The following is a 20,654-nucleotide window of genomic DNA, read 5'->3' as shown; positions in this document are numbered from 1 at the left end:
CTGACTAGTTTCAACTGCGTTCATGTAACAAACGTTTCTAGGAGTTTATGCTCTATTTCTCCTTTTCTGAAATATACCTATGTGTCTAGGAGACCTTTGGATTCCCCCTCCCAGCTTATTGATGTAAACTTCCAGAATGTATTTTATATAATTAAGTTTTTACCTCTATCTTCAGTACATTGTTGTTGTTTTTAAAATTGCTATGGCTAGTGGCCAATGCAAATAAAGATTCTCCTGATTCTGGATTCCCCTTCCCAGCTTCTTTTTGGCCCTACTGACATCAGAGCCCAACATTAGTTGGGTTAGGTGTTTTGAGCCCCAGGCCTCCCTGGTGGCAAGTCAGTAAGTCATGTGCCAAGTTCAAAGTCTGGGGGTCAATCCATGATAAGCAAATTTCTAAGCTCAAAGGTCAGGAAATGCAGTCGAAGGTCAATCCAAGTAAGCCAAGTCTGAAGTCCAGTCGTTAGAATACACTCCAGAGTTAAACCTAAAGCACAGTCCCATAAATGTCTAGTAGCATCCAAGCCAAGGTCCACCAACATGGGTAGCTGAGCAGACACAACACCTCAGCTCTGCTCCCCTTTTGTACTTTGCCACCTGGGCAGGTGACCCTCACCTGTTCTGAGTCTACTCCAGCTCAGGAATCACACACCTCCTCCCTGAGCTAGCAATCCCCACTTGGCCAGCTAGGGAGCTGGGGCGTGGGCCCTTGCCCACCTCAGCCTCCTATATCGCCACTCCAGCTTCTCCTTGTGACTCAGAGTCCACCATGTTCATGGGGACAGAGGTCCCTCCAGCTCTAATGTTGGGTCCTGCTGCTCTGGGTCTGGTGCATTGAACTCCACCCCCTCACCATCCTCTGTTATCCTGTGAGTACTTCCTTCTCCATCCCCTGCTTGCCCGGTGTGTCCCAGTCCCAGCTACACTCCTCGCCAGTACCCTCTTCCTCCTCCCCGTTGTGCTGCCAGTTCATGACACTAGGGCTTTGGAGGACCCATAATTGGAGGAAGAGGTGCCCACACTGGATCTCCCACTCCAGTGATGGAAGGGCAGGTCCAATCTAGCCTATGCCAAACAAGAGAATAAAAGCAGCACATAAAACTAAAGAACAAAAATAGACACCCTCAAATATATCTTGAAACTACCCAAAATTTAGATATTGCCCAGAACTTATGGAAAACCAAGGAGCCCTTCATATTTCCTGGAGCCAGAACCTTATGATCCACTTCATCTCAGCATTCCATTATGCAACTGTCTCTCTCAGCTGCCTGCCTGCATTACTGTATAGGGACAATAAGAACTGCTTTACAGGCATAGCTGCCAAGTATCCCGTATCCGCCGGGAAAACCCCTTTTTTCTTACCGTTTCCCGGCGGTCTCCCGTTTAGCGAAAAATCCCGGTATTCTCCCTTAAATTGGGATACTTGGCAGCTATGAGTGGAGGAGAATGCAATTGTTAGCAACCCTAATTACCCGGCCATTTTTCTGGTGCCGCTTTGCCCTTCTATGGGCATCAGAAAATGGCGGCGCCGGCGCGGGAAGTCGCTTTTACGTGTTTCCGGTCATGCGCGGAAGCGACTTCTGGCGCTGGCGCCGCCATTTTCTGATGCCCATAGAAGGGCAAAGCGCCACCGGAAGTCGCGTCACGCAACTTCCGGTCATGCGCGCGCTGCCGATCCCGGATATTTACGACCCGGACTTGGCAGGTATGTTTACAGGGTTATAGTAAGATCAAAATTACTTAATACTACAGTGGAACCCTGGTTCTCGAATGCCTTGGTACATGAACATTTCGACTCCCCAACACCGAAAACCCAGAAGTAAGTGTTCCAGTTTTTGAACGTTTTTCGGAAGCCAGACTTCCAATGTGGTTGTTGGCTATTGTTTCTGGGGAGCCTGCACCAATCAGAAGCCGCGCTTTGGTTTTCGAATGTTTCAGAAGTTGAACAGACTTCCGGAATGGATTGCGTTTGAGAACCAATGTACCACTGCATATGTGAAGCTACTTTAATGGTTTTAATGAATGGTATATTGTTTTAAATTGTGATGTTTTATGTAATTCACCCTGGAACCATTTAGTAATGAGCAGGTTATGTGCATATATGCAAGCATGTAGCTATGTGGAAATCTATCTATCTATCTATCATCTATCTATCTATTTGTCTGTCTGTCTGTCTATCATCTATCTGTCATCAATCAATCAATCAATCATAGTGTTTTCAATCCTGTAAATACTATTAAAAAGCCCTGTTTAATATAATCATTACATTATCATCCTACAGACATAGGATCAGGCTGTTAGTAGCACCAATTTGTATTTGGGTGTCCCTCTCAGTAACAGGTTTTCCGGTTTTCCTTACCCACATCATGAGAGTTGTGCCCCTGTGACACATTTTATCACCCAAAGCCAGTGGGGGTATTAATATCAAGAGACATATTCTCATTATGCAGAGAATAGCAGGGTTCTGATGCCCTTAGACAGGAAGGCATATAGGCAGATAGCCAGCGAAAGTAATGCAGGCTGACAAAGTGACATTCCAGAGCAAATTGATTTCATTGTTCTCAGCCAGATACAAATAAAGGGTGCTTCAGATACAAGAATATCAATAAACTAAACAAATACGACCTGAAAGGATGCGTTTGTGACTTCTGTTTCAAACTATATTTATAAGTAGGTAATGTGTCAAAGGGGTAGACTTAGTTCTGGAACCAAATCAGCCTTGTAACAACAACAAACAACAACAACAACAACAACAACAACATGACAACAATAACAACAATCATCATCAGTGCTTTTTTCTGGGGGGGGGACGCAGGGATACGCATACCCCTAAACATTTTGTGAATCTAAGTCTGGCCTCACTGAGGGGCCGTAGTTCAATATGAGTAGGAAAATGAGAGTACCTCTAAACATTTTTTAAGAAAAAAGCACTGGTGATGATGATGATATTTACAACCTGCCAATCTGGCTGGGTTGCCCCAGCCACCAACACATAAAAACATAATAAAAACATCAAACATAAAAACATCAAACATTAATTAATCCAATACAAAAGTCACAATAACGTGGTTATTGTGGTCACCCTAGCAGATGATCTTTGTCAGGAAAGGGACAAGGGGAACGTGAGCTTCTTTCTTATATTGACTCTTTTGGTGGCTTTTGATACCATTGGCCATGGGGATTTCCTCCTCCTGCTATGCGGGCTGGGTGCTGGAACACTATTTTATGGTGGTTCTGGCACTACTGTAGAGTTGTTTCCAGAAAGTAGCACTGGGAAGGATGCTTTTTGGTCTCCTGGCATTTGTGCTGGGCCCTATTTTGTCTCCAGTGCTGTTTATCATTGATATGAAACCATTAGGAGTGGTCATTAGCAGATCTGGAATGAAGTGTCACCTGCCTGAACCTGTAAGCAGGCGGGCAGAGAGCTGAATCTGGGTTAAAGTACATCTTTGACAGGTAGGTGGGGTCACTCACATGACACATCCATTGCCTGCCATCATAATGACATCAGGTGACAACTTGAACGTGGGACTTCAAAGACGTTGCCTTTCAGCATCCAGGGCTGCTGAGAGACATAATTTTGAAGTCTGGTGCTGAGAGGCACTGCCTTTGAAGTCCCTTTGCAAGAAGTTTGCATCAAAACAGCTTGAAAGTGGACTTTAATGTGATGTCTGTCAACATTTATCAGCTAAAAGGGGCTGAAAAACACCACCATTCAGTTTCAGTACCAACAGTTGCAAAAGAACATTGGAGTGTTGGTAGCCATGCCTTTACCTGCCTCACACCTGACATCACATATGGCATTAGGGGTGGGAGAACTCCTGACTTACCCTACGGACTAAATCTGAGGTTGCCAATGTGGTGTCTATGGGTGCAATGGCAACCTTGAGAACTTCCCCTGGCACCCAAGAAACCTCTGTGCCACCCCTCCGCACTTACAGCTTCTCAACAATGAGGTGGACGAAGACAGTTATTTTTTCCTTCCCACATCAAAATGTTAGGGAAAGAGTGGTGCCATTTCCCATTTCCTCTGCCAGCTGTTTATGCTTTCTAAGGTTCAAATGACACCTGGGCAGCCAAACAGAAAGTGGAGTGACAACAAGAGAAAAAGGAAAACAATCTTGAAGCCTGGAAGCAGAAAACCAAGCCAAGAGGAAGTGGGGTGCCACATGAAACCACACACACACACAGGTCCCCCCAAAACAGGTTCAATATAAATCACACAATTGAAGCTTTTATATGTCTCCTCCCACCCCCCCCCCCACAAACCATGAGATCATACCTGTCCGCAATGACTGAACCTTAAGAACCACGTGTCATGGGCGAGGAGTCAGCTTCGCTGCTGCACAGCAGCCTGAAGGGGGAGAAGGCGGAGTGACTCCACCTGCAACTGATTAGCCTTCAAGGACACAGAGAAGGCACTGATGAGAACCAGCTGGCTTCAGCCTTCTTAAACAGAGCTCTCAGCAGCAACCAGATGCTGGAAACCTGCTTGCTGTTGCCCTCTGAATAGCTGTGACAAATTTTGAAACAGATGAAGTGTGATTGCTGAACAGGATGGACTACTGACCTATAAATTACCTTGCTCCTTTGTGCTCTCTATCTAGACCAGGCATCCCCAAACTGCGGCCCTCCAGATGTTTTGGCCTAAAACTCCCATGATCCCTAGCTAGCAGGACCAGTGGTCGGGGATAATGGGAATTGCAGTCCAAAGCATCTGGAGGGCCGAAGATTGGGGATGCCTGATCTAGACCCTTCACTTAGTGACTACCCACTGGATTCCCTGACCACTGGATGGTCTATGTCAGGGGTCAGCAAACTTTTTCAGCTGTGGATCGGTCCACCGTCCCTCAGACCATGTGGTGGACCGGACTATATTTTGAAAAAAATAATGAACAAATTCCTATGCCCTACAAATAACCCAGAGATGCATTTTAAATAAAAGCACACATTCTACTCATGTAAAAACACCAGGCAGGCCCTACAAATAACCCAGATATGCATTTTAAATAAAAGGACACATTCTACTCACGTAAAAACATGCCGATTCCTGGACCATCCACGGGCCGGATTGAGAAGGCGATTGGGCTGCATCCGGCCCATGGGCCTTAGGTTGCCTACCCTTGGTCTACGTGGATTGCTGATTGTGTGACCCTCAAAATGGATTTGACCTCGTATGCTGACTCTGCTAAGCATATCCCAAAGACTCTACTGTTTGTTTGGCCTCATGATGCACCAAGCTCTACGTGCTTGACAATAGAACTACAACATCATTTTCCAACACTGACATGCACATAAATGGTGATGGCAGGTATGTTCCATGACTTGGTGGTAGCTGCTTCAGCATCCTGTGCAAATATCATGAGGATTCACGAGGATGTGAGCCTTGGATCAATGCCCTTCAATTCACATACTGTACATAGCTGCCAAGTTATCCCCTTTTTAAAGGGAAATTCCCTTATGCTGAATAGGCTTCCTCGTGAGAAAAATATGATACTGTATTCAGTTGAAACCAATCCTGATGGTTTTTAGAAATCTTGTAAAAACATTTCTATTGACTCAGGCAGTTGATTAGTTGATTTGAGGGAGGAGCTTTGCCATTCTGTGCTCATGTGTACTTTAAATTCATTACTGCTGCAGTTTGATGATTTAAAATATTGTTTTATTGTACATTATTAAGTTGTACCCTGCTCTGGGATTGATTTTAATGAAGAACAGGTTCTGAATCATCTAAAAATGAATAGCAATCATAAATAAAAAGGTTGGCAAGCCTAGAACCAGGTACAGCAGAGAATATTTTGACTTTTGTTTCTGCAACGATGGTGTCAGTAGTGACTTGACCTTCCATCTACTCCCTACAATGCTGCTTCACTCTCCATGCTTGCTGTTGCCCTCTGAATAGCTGTGACAAATTTTGAAACAGATGAAGTGTGATTGCTGAACAGGATGGACTACTGACCTATAAATTAGCTGGTGTAACTTTGGATTCGAGGCATGTCACAAGCTTAGCTGTGTCATTTTTACATATTCTGCTTGAAGCACCGTATCACCCAGTTACAAGGAAACATTATGAGGTTAGGGGTTTTCCAGTGAACCACAAAATATGAGCTAATTGGCCACAAACACACATTCTTTAATTACATACCAATTTCCCTGGATATTTGCAGTTTTTGGCTATCTCAGGCGCTCAAACATTTTGTTGTTGTTGTTGTTTAGTCGTTTAGTCGTGTCCGACTCTTCGTGACCCCATGGACCATAGCACGCCAGGCACTCCTGTCACGCCAGGCACTCAAACATTTTATGCAGGGGAAAAAACATATTGCACCCATATGTGTGAGTTGGGTGAACAGTGTATTTAGACTAGGAGAGGGGAATCTGCATTTAATTCAAATAAAACACAGTGTGAACATGCCACATTCACCCTAACTTACCTCACAGAGAATACAATGGGATAACTTCATATATGCCACCTTGAGCTCCTTGGAAAATGTGTGGGAAAGAAAAATAGAGGAGCAGGGTGGGAACTATATTTTCTACGTCTTTCCTGAAAGTTTAATTGTTTCAGCTATAGGCTAAAACAAAGCACAACACAGGAAAGCAAGAAGTTAGGCAACGAGCAAGGAAGAAATACATACAACGTAACAGAAACACGGAAAGAAACAATCCCACATCAAGCAAAGATCTAGGTCAAAATCAAGGTCACAAATCACAATATGAGAGCCAAAGCATTTTTGTCATAGGTTTACAATTGTCAGGGGAAATGTAGCATCAGAAAACTCCTTGTTGAACATGACATGGTACTTTCTTTAGAAACTTATTCCGAAATAAGAGTGAAACATAGTGAAGAATGATTTCACCACAGTGATGTAGACTGAAAGGCATTTTATATCACTCTTCTTTAACAGGGCCAATTGTTTTAACCCCAGTAAAGTCAAAGTCCTCCTTAAATTATACCTAGAGAAATATATATTTTCCATTCCATGCAGCAATGTTGCCATTGAATGCCAAGGTGCTATACTTTGACAATAAAAACAGTTTACTATTGAAATAACTCCTAGAAAAACGCTGTGATCTAAATGGGAAACATCTCTCAACTCTGATCTTAGCTGAAAGATTTGCTTTTAGCAATTATCAGGACAAGGTGTACATGGAGGGGGTCAATATATAAGAGTTATTTCCCAAAATGGTCAATAATGGCCCCACATGCCTGGCCCCACATAACTTCCACATGATTCCTTCATCTTCAGTCAAGTCTGCTCTGAACGATTCCCCCAGCATCCCATATAGGACAGCAACAGCCCCCTACTCACCACAATATTTTGATCTGTGTTTCTGTGATTTAAAGCCATATACAGGGTCCATTCAAAGCCCAATCCAATTTTGCTCATTCACAGGTGGTGAAGGAGGGTTGTAATAGGGTGCAGGAGGAAATGGCTTGCCATCATCTAGTATAATTCCTAAGGGAATTATGGGAAATTAAAATGGCAACTGAGAATGGGAGCTTTCCTCTTAGGGCTATTATTGGAGGGTGGGAAGATCGTCAGAATAATGGATGGGGAGGGAAAGGTTAAGTCTCTCCTCTCTGTGTACTGTGATCCCAAAGACTAATGCCTCCAACTTTTTATTGTTGTTGTTGTTGTTTAAAAAAAAAACCCTTACAGTGCCTCATAGTGATGAATTTAGCATGTATGACCAATAAAGTTTAGTGCCATAGCTGAACATTTTGCAAGCATACTGCTATCATCTTTTTTGTGAGTCAGAATTATAATATGCAGTTCCTGATGGACGAGCCTGGCAGAATAACTCAGGAAAACATCTGCAATGTGCAATAAATAGAAAACTATTTAACACCCCACCACCCCAAATCCCAGGAAAATATGAGAGTGGCACGGGGGTGGGCGGGCAGAAGTTTCACAAAATTTCATGCACTTTCATCTGTTGAGCCTATAATTAACCTATTTTTTTTTACCTTATGTGTGATCTTAAGAGTGTAAAAAGTAGAACATTTAAGGCTAGGATATGGATGATATATGGATGATGATAACAATCTGTTCGATATTATTGCATGAGACTGAACAGCAAGTGAAATTTTAAAACCACATTTATTTTAATACAAAATGTGTTGCACCATTACAGAAGTAATCTCCTCTGTGTATTTTCACATGCATGGATAAATTTAGCATCTACATTTAATTGTAAAATTATGCTGGTCTCCAATACTGTTGGTAAATCTTTGTAGGAATGTTTTTTCCTTTTTGTGCTTTTTCAATCAGTGCTGCAAAATTGCTTTTCCAGCTGTAAGTGTTGCCATGCTGAGTATTACAAATTGTGCTTAATTTATACTATAAGTTAACCTATACTATAGGTCCCATAGTATATGCATCAAAGCTGCAACAAGTGTGCTGTGATTAAGTAAAAAGCAATAACACAACCCATAGTAATATTGGGTACAATCTGTCAAGTAATGCTGCTGTGCCACCTCCATTCCTTAAGGACCTGCACAAAAATTGGATAGAAGTTACACAGTAGCATGTCATCTCAACTGTTATCTCAAATTTTGAATTGCAGGTAGATGCTTTAAAATACCATGCACTCTGTTGGTTAGAGTACTTCTTACACAGTACAACAAAAGCATTTTCAAACACCTAGAAGCATATAGCATCTACACTTTAAGTGTATTTACAAATTCAACAAAATATCTACATATAAAAAGCTTACTTAAAATTAAACTTGATGCAAGTTATGAAAAACCAATTTATTGGCAAATGAAACTGAGCATTCCGTCAACCATAGGTTGTTATATAAAATTTCATATTTGGAGGTAACCATTTCTGTGATATTGATTGTGTGTGTGTGTTTGCTGAAAACATTCTAACAGATGATAGTGGTAATTTATGACTAAACTTACTTAACATTTGTCAAATTTCACTTGAATGCTGTGACTCTTGAGTAGCAGCTTCATGCCAAGCATAATGGTAAAAGTGGTGTCAGAGGGTCTTGGACTTACTGGGAAAGGAAATGTGCTTTTGTGAGCATGGTATCTTAGAATATCATGAGATTTTTTTGTGTGTGTTTCCCCGTGTTAGCAAAATATACTAATTCAGCCATCTTTGTGTAAACTGCATAAGGCCATGAAAGTGTAAGTTGCATTAGCATCTCTATCGTTTATCTCCAGAAAAGAAAGAAACTTTAATGAGTTTTCTATCACTTAAAAACGAACTCTTCTGCACCAGTTGAACATATCTGGGGATTTAACAATAATTAAATTACTTTGGCAATGGTGTCAGTTCATTAGTCATACACTATTGTACCAGCTTACTGAGGTGCAACACAAACCGCAGGGAGCATTTCCTTCACAAGTTCCATCCAATTAATTGAATTGTGAATTTTGAATTTGCTACTTTTCATTTCAATGCTACCTTGAATAAGAAAAGTTCCCGATTGGTTATGACCAGCTACAGTACATTATAGAACGTACACTTATATAAAGGCACTGAATGTATTTTGCCCTGTACGGTTTCTGGAATATTTCTATATCATTTGAAAATTTCACTTCCATAACTGTATAAATTCCAAAATGCATTTCAATGCATGTTGTTGTATGTCCTAAAAAAGAAGAAGATACAATGTACATTGGATGTCAAAAAGAGAACACTGTGCTGCAGTAATACTTGGATTAGAAAGGCTACAAGAGGAGCAAAAGAGCAGGTATCAGGATCTCAGTAAGCATCAGCAAATGCAAGTATCATACTTAAAAGTCATTTATCAATCATATACTGTACATACTGTTCCTAACTGTCTTGCAAAAAGACATAATGATATCTAGACAATTAAGTCACCAATTTCACAACAATGTCCACAAAGACATTGAAGTTCTATATAATACTACTATAACACTCTGACAATGAAAATGGGCTTCATATCCAGGGATTCAGTTGAGGACTGCATAACGAAGTATCAAAACCATTTTCAGTGGCATAAACTGGCTTTGCCCGTGACGTATGCAGCGCTTTGCATGCATTATACTGTACTTTTCGTTATTCTCAGTTGATGTTGCTCTTTTTTTTAGTCTTGTAAAAAAGCAAGTATCTGTGCAAAATGTTTTGCATTCTGAGTCATACTAACATACCACTTACTGTTATATAGTTTAACAGTTTCACCTATATGTACTTATTACATAAACACTTTGCTGTGTAGAAGATTTGTTTCCTTCATGTCCATAAAGTGGGGAAGATGTACAAATGCTTGAAAATAATAATAATGGAAATGTAGTATGAATGGGGCAAGAGTTTTTTCCCCCCCATTAGACAAATGAATTCATTGCGTTAACGGGTGAAGGAGCCTCAGAGCTTTCGTTCCCTTCTGCGGGTTCTTTCTCTTTTTTACCACTGTATTGTCCAATAAAGGAGCCATCCTCATTGAACTGACCATTAACTCCTTCTCCATAGTCAACTAAACTATCATCGCTGTCCTCTTTTTTCACAGTCCTGTCTGAAGGTGTTCTGCTTCCCTTTTTTAGAGGCTTGTGGTCATCGGCATCACTGAAAAAATAAAGGGTTTTTAAGAAAAGAAATAATTAACATATAACTTGGACAAGGTGTAAAAACAAAAACAAATCATGCATGCTGGTTTTTGAAAAGTATGCGTAGTCCCGCAGTGCTTTAGTAAACTCAATCACAGGGTGGAGACAAATTAATACGATGTATGAATACGTGGTGCAGTAATGGCTTAAACGCAGGATTTCTCCAGCGGTGGAAGTGTGTTTTCCGCACCGTGCAAGGCTTCGCAGTGACAAATTCAGGTCCCATTTTTGAAGCAATGTAGAAAAAGTTGCAAGCATTAGAAAGGACCCCTTGTTCTTCAGATATGAAGCTTATGGTGTGCTGTGGAATTAGTCTGTTAAAACTTTTTATTCTCAATTCCTGAATATGAATGAGGAATGAATTTGATTAAATGAAAAAAACAAACAAACCAAGATTCTCCCCATTATTAGAAAAATACAATAAACAAAGTGTTGTATTTGGAGCAGTTTGTTACATTACACACACCAGGCTTGAAATTGTTAACCTTACCTTTCAAGAGACCTACATATTCCATTAAAAGGGTGCAGAAGAAACAAATGAAAACAGCCTAAGAAGAAAAGCAAAGTCCATATCCTGATAGTGATCAGTGTTTTGTCAAATGAAAACCAGATCTTAATTCACAACATATTTAAATCAAACTTGCTATTTCAAGAGTGAATGAATATTTTGGAAAGAATTGTTAGCAGCTGGAAGAAATGGTTTACACTCGGTCTTAGCTTTTGCTTGAGACAGGTATAGGTAACTGTGTACAAAGGTGGTTTTGCTGCCTGGTGCATTTCTCTCTAAAAGGAAACCTTGACAAATATCATCTGCATATACTGAAGGGACATGCAGCATGCCCGAATTTCAGCAACTGAACAAATATGCATACATGGCTAGCAATCTCCACAGTTTGGGCCACAGTGCCAGGCGGTAAGCAATGGTCCATATCAGCATCTTCCTAGTCCACATGCAAAGAGGACTGTTTTGCTAGAAGTTGCAGACAATGTAGCTTATTAGCAGCATAAGAACAGAACTATACTTCATCAGACTTGTGTATAACCCATTTCCACACAGCAGGATCTCATATCGTTTCATGCCACGTGTATTTTCCATTTCAGTATCACACCATTAGCATGGGAAGTAACATCATTTGTGGTGTCCTTGTGATTATTTCTGTACATTAGGGGTGGCCAACTCCCAAGAGACTGTGATCTACTCACAGAGTTAAAAACTGACAGCGATCTATCCCCTTTTGGGGGGTTCAGGTCAAAGTTGTTGAACTTTTTTAGGAAGGAAAGCCCTGGGTTTTTTTTGTTCAGCTCAAAGTTGTTGAGCTTTAAGCCCCATTTCTTTGGGGTGAAAGGTGCAGGACACAACCGTGTAGAAATGGCTTCTGTTAATGTTATCAATCAGTCCTGAGATTAACCTGGGTGAGATGTTTGTTGATGCTCTACATCAGCATTGTCTCTGCTTAAAATCTTATCATACCTCCCTAGCCACTTTGCCCACTTCCATCACTGTCTACATGACTAACAGGAACTACCGTAGACTGTGCAATCTGCAGGTGTACCGTATCATGTATCCAGCTGATTGCTTGTGCTCATCTACAAGCACAGGGATTTTTTTTCATACAGACTTATATGTGGACCACATTTTAAAAAAGCACACTTTGTATAATTTGTTGTTTGAAGCCTTTGGGATTAATTTAAATGCGGGTTTGTGATTTTTGTGTGCAGAGCCACAGGTGTGCAGGGTATGAGGATTTCACTTTCATTTGAAGTACCCATCCTGCATTGCTCCTTTGGCACAGCCCAGCATATCCACCGACAGCAAGGTTAGTTCCCTACTACCTCCAATCTCATCATTGCTTTGTCCTGCCACTATAACCTGGTACTCCTTCTCTTGTAACCTCCAATATATTTTATGCCCATCTGTTATGCAAGGTTCAACTGTCTGGTTTAAGAATACAGTAAGCCCGCAGCTTATGCACATTTAACTTTTGTGCATACAGCTTTCACTTGGCAAAAAAAAATTTTTTTTTGAAAGGGGACAGGCATCTGGTGAAAAATCCTACCTGCCACTGAACCCAATATGTTTTGACTATATGCGATTTTTGCTTTGAAGCGATCCCTGAAACATTACCCCATGTAAGTTGCAGGCTTACTATATTGGAGAGGTATTGGGAATAGAACAACAGATGTGTTGTCTCCCTTTATCTCTCTCTTTTTACAACAAAATGTTTAGACTACTCCAAACTTGCAGTGTTTGTGAAATCCTTTCTATCAAGATACAGTGGAACCTCGGTTTATGAACACCTCGGTTTATGAATTTTCGGTTTATGAACGCCGCGGACCCATCTGGAACAGATTAATTCACTTTCCATTACTTTTAATGGGAAAGTTCGCTTCAGTTTATGAACGCTTCAGTTTATGAACAGACTTCCGGAACCAATTACACCCATGTTTCAGTTTATGAACGCTTCAGTTTAAGTACTTCGCAGACCCATCTGGAACGGATTAATCCACTTTCCATTACTTTCAATGGAAAAGTTCGCTTCAGTTTATGAACGGTTACTCCGCGGACCGTCTGGAACGGATTAATCCACTTTCCATTACTTTCAATGGGAAAGTTCGCTTCAGTTTATGAACGCTTCAGTTTATGAACAGACTTCCGGAACCAATTGTGTTCATAAACCGAGGTACCACTGTACATTATCTCATGGGTGAATTCTGCTGTTTCTTTTCTCTTAGGGGATATATCCTTGACCTTAAGATCTCAGACTCAGATAATCTCTCTCTTGCCTTCTACAAAGAGAAACGTCAGAGCTCCCTTCTGAATTTCCAGGTAGCAAAAGAATTATGCGTTCACTCAAGAGTTGTCAGATTCTAAATGTAGATCAAAACAATCCTTTGAATCTCACAATAAGCTGTTTGTGATGTATCTAGAAAGGAAATTTGGCAGGTTAGACTTTTGTCCCACAAAACATAATTGTGTAGTAGAGGGAAGATAGGTTATGTGAATCCATCTTAAGACATTCTATTTTACAGTGGACCATAAGATAATTTCCAACCAGTAACATACCAGGAACAAAACTGCATGCCTCTTCATATGACGCTTTCCCCAGTCTGACCACGGCACTACTTAACTGTCAAAGCACTGTACGTATCTTACACATTCAATAGGAGCATTAACTGAAAAGCAGTAAACCCATTTAATTGGAAGAGTCCCCCAAAACACTAATGGAGGCATGGGAAGAGAAAGCAGCATAACCCCAATTTGTTTACTCAGTTCAATAAGACTTACCCCCTATTAAGCATGTTGAGGATTGCAGATTGAATTTGGTGCAGAACATCACATTATTATTATTATTATTATTATTATTATTATGGCTGTAAACTATTTGTTACAGCAACTTGAAATAAATTGAGGAATATGAGTTTGTTTTGAATTTCTGAGCACACATCACAGCAAATTCAGGGAAAATGTTGATTCAGGGAAGCACTATGGAGATTTCTTATTCAAGCTATGTGTTGCAAGCTCAGATATGTGTCTTTCCCTTCCATTTCTCCATTTATAACAACAACACTCTAATATATGCATTAGGCAATACTGTATGGTAAGATATAAGCTCCCATCATTACAAAATCATGAAACCAGCTTTTCACTGCAATTATATGCATTTTTTTCAAAATGATAATAGCCACAGTGGTTATTTTTAACACACTGGAAATGTGTTGCAAACAAAGATTGCTGTGTCCCTTGAATATTGACTTGTGTTTCCCCTCTGGCTTGGTTCTGCATTCCCTAGACTGGAGTGAACATGGCAGCCTCTTTCACTTATTGGAGTCCGGTGGATTTCCAACTCTGTCTTCCATTACTTCCACATTTATTCTTCATTCCTAAAGGCTTGTTTCACAATATGCATTGGCTATCTTTTTAACAAAATGGATGCAATCTATAAATATTACCCAAAGGAAACAATTATATTTTTTGAAATTTAAATGAAATACCCTGTTAAATTAGAATATATCATTCTCCCACCAAGTTATAAAAAAGACAAGTTACCTCTCATTGTATTGCACAAATAGAGTGAAATTACAATAGTTACACAGACAAATTGAAAACCAGCCATACCTTTAAATCTGTTTAAAATTAACTATTTCCTTTAACTTATTCGACTTGTCAAAAATGCATATTGCACGGAACAAGAAGACGGCACGTATATTTAAATAAAAAGTACACAATATTGAGTCTGTAGAGGGGGAAGATGGTATTTAAGTGATGCAAATGTAAATCAAGATACTCCATAGAAAATATCTAGAGTTAGTCCAAATTAAGCACTTTGAAATCTCATTTCATTTTAATAGGAAGTTGAGTAATGGTCATCTGTATTGCCTTGCTAAGTAATGAGGAGAATATTAACTATTCCTCTGGATTTCTGATCTGGTAAGACAGGCTGGACAAAAAGATGACAGGTTAGTTATGATAATGTGTTGGATCCAAAGTTTTAATTCATTGAAAGAAAGAACCATGTGTGGAATGACACAACCTAGTGAATGTAGAATTGGTGGATTTTATGGTGATTTTTGCAAAATGTGAAAGGAATTTAAAACGAAAATTAAATTTAAATATATTAAACTAAGGTTGGGGGCCACTTTTAGCCAGAAGGCTGGATGAGAGTGGTCAACTCTTCACAGAGTGACCGCCTGTCAATTCCCTGAGCTCATTTGACATTAGGCACAGGAGAGGTAAAGCTCCGACTGTAAAGAAACCATCGGGAGTTCACTCCCAATTGTTTCTTTGCAGTGGCTTAGCCTTCGGTGCCGTTTGAATTTGGTGTCTTTCCCCCCAATGTGGCTTCCTCATTGGTGGTTTACCCTTCCTGACTCCCTGCAAGGTGGGCAGGAGTCAGTTAGAGTTAATTGCCAGTGCCTAAGCCAATACCGCTCACATTTGCTGTAATCAATAACGTTGTGGCCTAAATTTTGCCCATTAACCTTAAACCAAAATCTGTGTCTGTGTGAATTGGGAGCCTTGACATGCAAATGTTAACCTGATAGATTTCCCCAGAAGTAGAATTAACATGTTCACTATCATTTCTACCACTGTGATACAGGTCTGCATCAATGAAGCAAAATTCCTAAACAGAATCACTCCTGTGATGAAAAGTCATGTGTATAGACCTATATTGTGACAAACTCACACTTGTAATTTATTCTCAGTAATAATTTAAAAAAGGAACCCAAGTGAATACAACAAATTAAAATTAAAGGGTGATGTGCATAGGTAATCATACTGTGAGAATAGCTAGTAACTACCACCCAAAGTTTTGTATTATGCATTATATACAAACATGCACCTGTACACACATTAACCACGAAAGAGAAATGCTACCTGCAAAATAATCATATGCTTTCACAGATCCAAATATTTCTGAGCTGTCCTTTTTTCTTTTTAATACTGTGAATATGTCTTTTGACTTGTGTTTCAACGAAATTCACAATCACCCACCAAAGACAGATCTCGTTGGGTGGTATACCATGAATAAAGCAGAAAGGGTTTGAAATACACAATACCTTTCATTGCATTGTTGTATCCTATGCTTTGGAGCACAAAATATTTGGATTTAGCTGAAAAAAACTATACATACTCTTTTTAAAAAGGTGATCATAAGCAGTTTTCAAATTGTTTCAATCTTGTATATACGCCACAACAAAATGTTTCAAAAGTAATGTGTAGTGGCACTAACTTCAGAAAGCAGTTGTTTTATTTATTACTGTAGAATACAGGACTTTTTTATTTCAAAGAAATAAGTTCTTTTCATCAGTTTCTCTTTCATTCTTATTTCTTTTAGGTTTATTTTACAGTTATAATCTAAATAATGAAAAAATACTTACACAGCTGGTTGCATTGTTTCTGTGATTTTTCTATATGCTAGTAATGATGCAGAGTCTAATGTCTGTATAATTAAAAAACAAACAAAAACAAAACTGCAGATTTACACGAGTGTGTGTACCTGCACGGAAGTGGACACTGGCGTGAGTGCACAGTTACAGCATATGCAAAAATCATATTTGGAAACTGTGTTCTCTAGGTCTTTTGCACACTAAAAAAAGGAAGTGAAAACAATGTTCCCACAGGGATTGCAGCAAATATATAGCTCAGGAACCAAGGGAGCCCCCTTTTCAGTGAGTAAGGAACATGTTCAAAGCAGCACAACATGTGTTTGTGTGGTTTTTTTGGGGGGGGGGTGTCAGATAAATAAATTCAAGATTACTAGATGCTGAGAAACAGGAATGGTGGCAGAGGTCCCAATTGAATAAGGCTGAGAAGTAAGTTCTATCAATCCAATTGAATGAAGAGAGAATAGTGGCCATCTTGAGAGCAGATACCAGGGAGTAAATAAGAGTTAATTACCCGCAGGCAAGCGATACGTTCCATAAACTGGATCCAATGGAATGAACTTTTATTACACCTGTCAAATATAATGTCCAGATGTAAAGAAGAACCGAAGATTATTCCTGTAACTATTGTGCAGAAGAGGAAATGTTGGCAGGTGAAGCTGCTTTCATACCTATATGCCAAAGCAACTCCTACTGAAATGCCTTATTCTGCATAACTAGTAGAAGGAGCAACCATCACATCTGTTTCTGGTCACCTGAGAAAAGTCAAATAGGCTGTGTGCACTGGACTGACTTCTTCTATGAACACTAGCTACTTTAAGCTGCAGAGCTAAGACAGGGTTCTCACGCATGCAGCTGTGGCAGGTCCACCCCCCCCCCTGTGATGTCGTCAGGGAAACATGCAAAGCTTGGCACAATGTAGGAGAATCCCCTTCACACATAGTCACGAGCATCTGACATTCCATGACAAAGCAGGAACAAGTACTGCTAGGGCAGCTTCCCAATACTGCTGAATTAATTCAGCAGCCATCCAGATATTGCCAGACTCCAGCTCCCACCAGCCTCAGCCAGCATGGCTCATAACCAGAGATGATGGGAGTTGTAGTCCAGCAACAATTTCAGGGGCTACAGATTCTCCATTCCTGCCCATACTAAGTCACTTGAAAGTAAGTTCCAATGAATGTTGACCACAAAAGAAAGGCATTCTGTATATGGTTAGGAGTCTTGATGATCTTTTAAAACACTGCTTGAGTTGAAACTCTGCACACACTCAGAGGCACTCTATTCAAGGCACCTAAATGTACTTAAATACCTAAATGTATTTAGATGTCCTAATCTGTATCATTCACAAAAGAGCTGTGAAACACCTTTTGCCATGGCACAGACAGAAATAAGAGAATCACATTACCAAGATGAATATTTATTAGTCGCTTTACGCATAGAAATGACTCAAAGCGACTTACAAACACAAAAGAAATACTAAAACCAATTGCAATTGGCACAATCAATAAAAACCTAAAGAACAAGCTTGTCTATACAAATAAAAGCAGGTCCTGCCACACCAAAAGAAGCATGAAAAGTAAATCCATTTTGCTCACGTGGTTAAGTAAAGCATGTCTTCAAAATATTCTACAGATAGGAATCTAGTGGCTGAATTCTAGATTTTGCCTTTAACTCAAAAGGGTTTCCTTCCAGGAAGAACACAATACCACTTACTCAACCATCAAGTATGATACATTGTACAAAAGGATGTTCTGCTCTTTACTTCAAGATGGCATATTCTTTGCCCTTCAAATTTGTTAATGTACATAATTGTTCATGTATATTGAAGATGCACAGAAAGAAAGATGTCTCCCAGATATATCCTGGGAAGAGAACCAAAGTCCAGATTCTTACTGGAAAATTAATGTTCATTTGTTGCTAAGGAATATACTTCAGAAGCAAGACTGATTGTGTTGTCGTGGACTTTAAAGAGCTCCACTTTAAGGGTTGGGGCTTTTGGGCATTTTTACAGTAGCAGCATTTCTAATGATGTTTTAATATAATACCAAGAATGTTCTCTTTTCCTGCTTAGATAGCCTTAAAAAACCTATACAATATGTTTTTTAAAAAAATAAAAATTAAGTGACTTCCTTTGCAGATGAATACTTACATACTGAAATCTTTGAAATTCAGATCAACAACTGAAAAATATCATTCAAAACTTAAAACAGAATGTTTTTCCCCCTCCTCCAAGTATATCAGTAAGTAGCATGAATACTGGAACAATTGCAAAGAAAATATGGATTGTAGGATATATGAATTTTATTGTCAGATGAGGCATTGCAATAGCAAGTTCGATCCAATACTTGCTATTTACAAGTAGAAAGTCAGTTTTAATAAACTAATAAGTTGAGCAACGTTTAAATGAAGTTTTATATTACATAAGAACATAATTCTAAAAGTTGTATTATAGAAGGTGATATCAAATGTTTACACATCAGAGTAGAACAATTGAAATCAATGGAATTATTTCAGGGGGTCTGTTCTGAATATATCACCTGTTAATCATGTTGTGATGTATCTAATTGTGGCCCTTCCCTGATGGAAGGTTCCTTGATTTAACAAAGGCTTCTGTGAATTAAAGAAGGTATTTTTTCTGCCAATTTCTCCTTTCTCTTGCATCCCCATCCCTCAGCAGGACCTCCCATGCTGCTCCAAAGGGAAAAAAATTAAAAAGTCCCCAGACCCTCTAGAATAGACTTGGTAACAGGGGACAGGAGGCAGAAGATCAAAAACCAGTTCCCTTGCTGTTCTGTTTATGGAAGCCTCCAGTGGATCAAAGTGCTTTCCTTCAGTGGAAGAACAGCTCTCTGGCCAAATTAGAACCTCCCTCTATTTACCTATGCATAACCCTTTACTGTTATGAGTTTTATGAAACAAATAGCAAACTTGAAGGTGATGGATGAGATACATAACAAAGTGAGAATATGGCTGTAAAGGGCATAAGTAAACAGAAGCCAAATAATATTTTTGGGGAAAACAGAGCAAAAGAAATGCATCAAAAAGTTTTACAAATTCTTAGTAAAATTTGTCACATCTTTCCAACGACATTGCATTCGTTACCTGTTAACAATCTTTTCACTTCAGGGGCAGGCAGATGCAATAACGAGTCAAAAATCAGAAGGCTGGTTTGTCTGTGCATGGACCCATTGTGCAGATCAACATGCAAAATAACTCAAAATGTGATTAGCACTATATTCAGCTAAAAAATCAGCGGAACAAGAAAGAATACAGTAACACACATTACAGTGGAAGGGGAAGGAACTTTGTAGGCTATATTGAGTTGACTGGCAGCTTTTCATGATGGCTCTGAGAGCACAAATGTCTTTCACTTCAGGGGGGAAATAGTGAGATACCCACAATTATTCAGTATGCACTACTTTTTCCTAAATGCCTTGAAGAGAAAATGATTAAACTGCTCTGATCCAATCCTGATTCTTAATATACAGAATTCGGGTATGTTGGTATCTTTCCAGTATCTACAAGATGCCTAAATCACTGGGACCAGAAGAGAAAGGAAATAAAGGACCAATTTTTTCACATCCCAGAAGTATAAATTTTATGCTATAAAACAATTTAAAAGGCCTTCAGAATAATCACAAATTTACCTTATCTCACTAGGGATTTTTTTTGACAAATTGGCTTCAGTAGGCCTACATTATTTCAGTTACAATCAAATCACTTCCTATGAAATAAATCTCTGCATTGCTTAGCTTTTAGTAATATCTAGAAAATGAAGTGTATTGCAAATTTTAATTTTAACTACAAGTAGCAGTAGGTCAACTTTTTTTAAAAAATAATAATAGACAAAATGTTTTAAAATGGCGTTTTTACAAATGATTTCCCCATTGTTAAAACAAGTAATTTTAAAGGATACCATTCAAGTTTTTCAAAGTTAAGGAAAAATACCCCTTCCTGGATACTGAGCACATACTAGGTTTTTGACTGTAAAGCTCAGGGTATCCTGGGGTATGTCATGCATAAAATTTGCATAATTTTAAAAATAAAGAAAGTTGTTTTGAGGTTCTACAACGAAACAAGGCCACTCATAACTATTTGGCTCTTGAGAATGAAACTCCTAAAGAGTGCTGGTCAAACTCTGAGATTACATATTACTTGAGTGGCAGGAGAAGGAGCCATGTTG

The 20,654-nt window shown here is 39.4% G+C and overlaps 1 protein-coding gene across 19 annotated transcripts in view; it reads right to left on the bottom strand.

Annotated features, from left to right (window-relative positions):
* Positions 1-8,083: 8,083 nt before the first annotated feature.
* NRCAM (neuronal cell adhesion molecule) overlaps positions 8,084-20,654 on the bottom strand; it is a 126,155-nt gene continuing 113,584 nt past the window's right edge. For 14 of the 19 annotated variants that reach the window (XM_088652407.1, XM_088652417.1, XM_088652409.1 and 11 more), the window contains one exon: positions 8,084-10,541. In XM_088652407.1, the coding sequence (XP_088508533.1) occupies positions 10,304-10,541 (238 nt within the window). In that variant the 3' untranslated portion in view covers positions 8,084-10,303. Of the gene's footprint in view, positions 10,542-16,462; positions 16,525-20,654 lie in introns of all 19 variants that reach the window. The other 5 variants (XM_088652421.1, XM_088652420.1, XM_035127904.3 and 2 more) reach the window with 2 other exon arrangements.

The sequence above is a fragment of the Zootoca vivipara genome, chromosome 9 (assembly GCF_965207765.1).
Source record: "Zootoca vivipara chromosome 9, rZooViv2.hap1.1, whole genome shotgun sequence".
Taxonomy (NCBI): Eukaryota; Metazoa; Chordata; class Lepidosauria; order Squamata; family Lacertidae; genus Zootoca; species Zootoca vivipara.
This window is presented reverse-complemented; position numbering and strand designations above follow the sequence as displayed.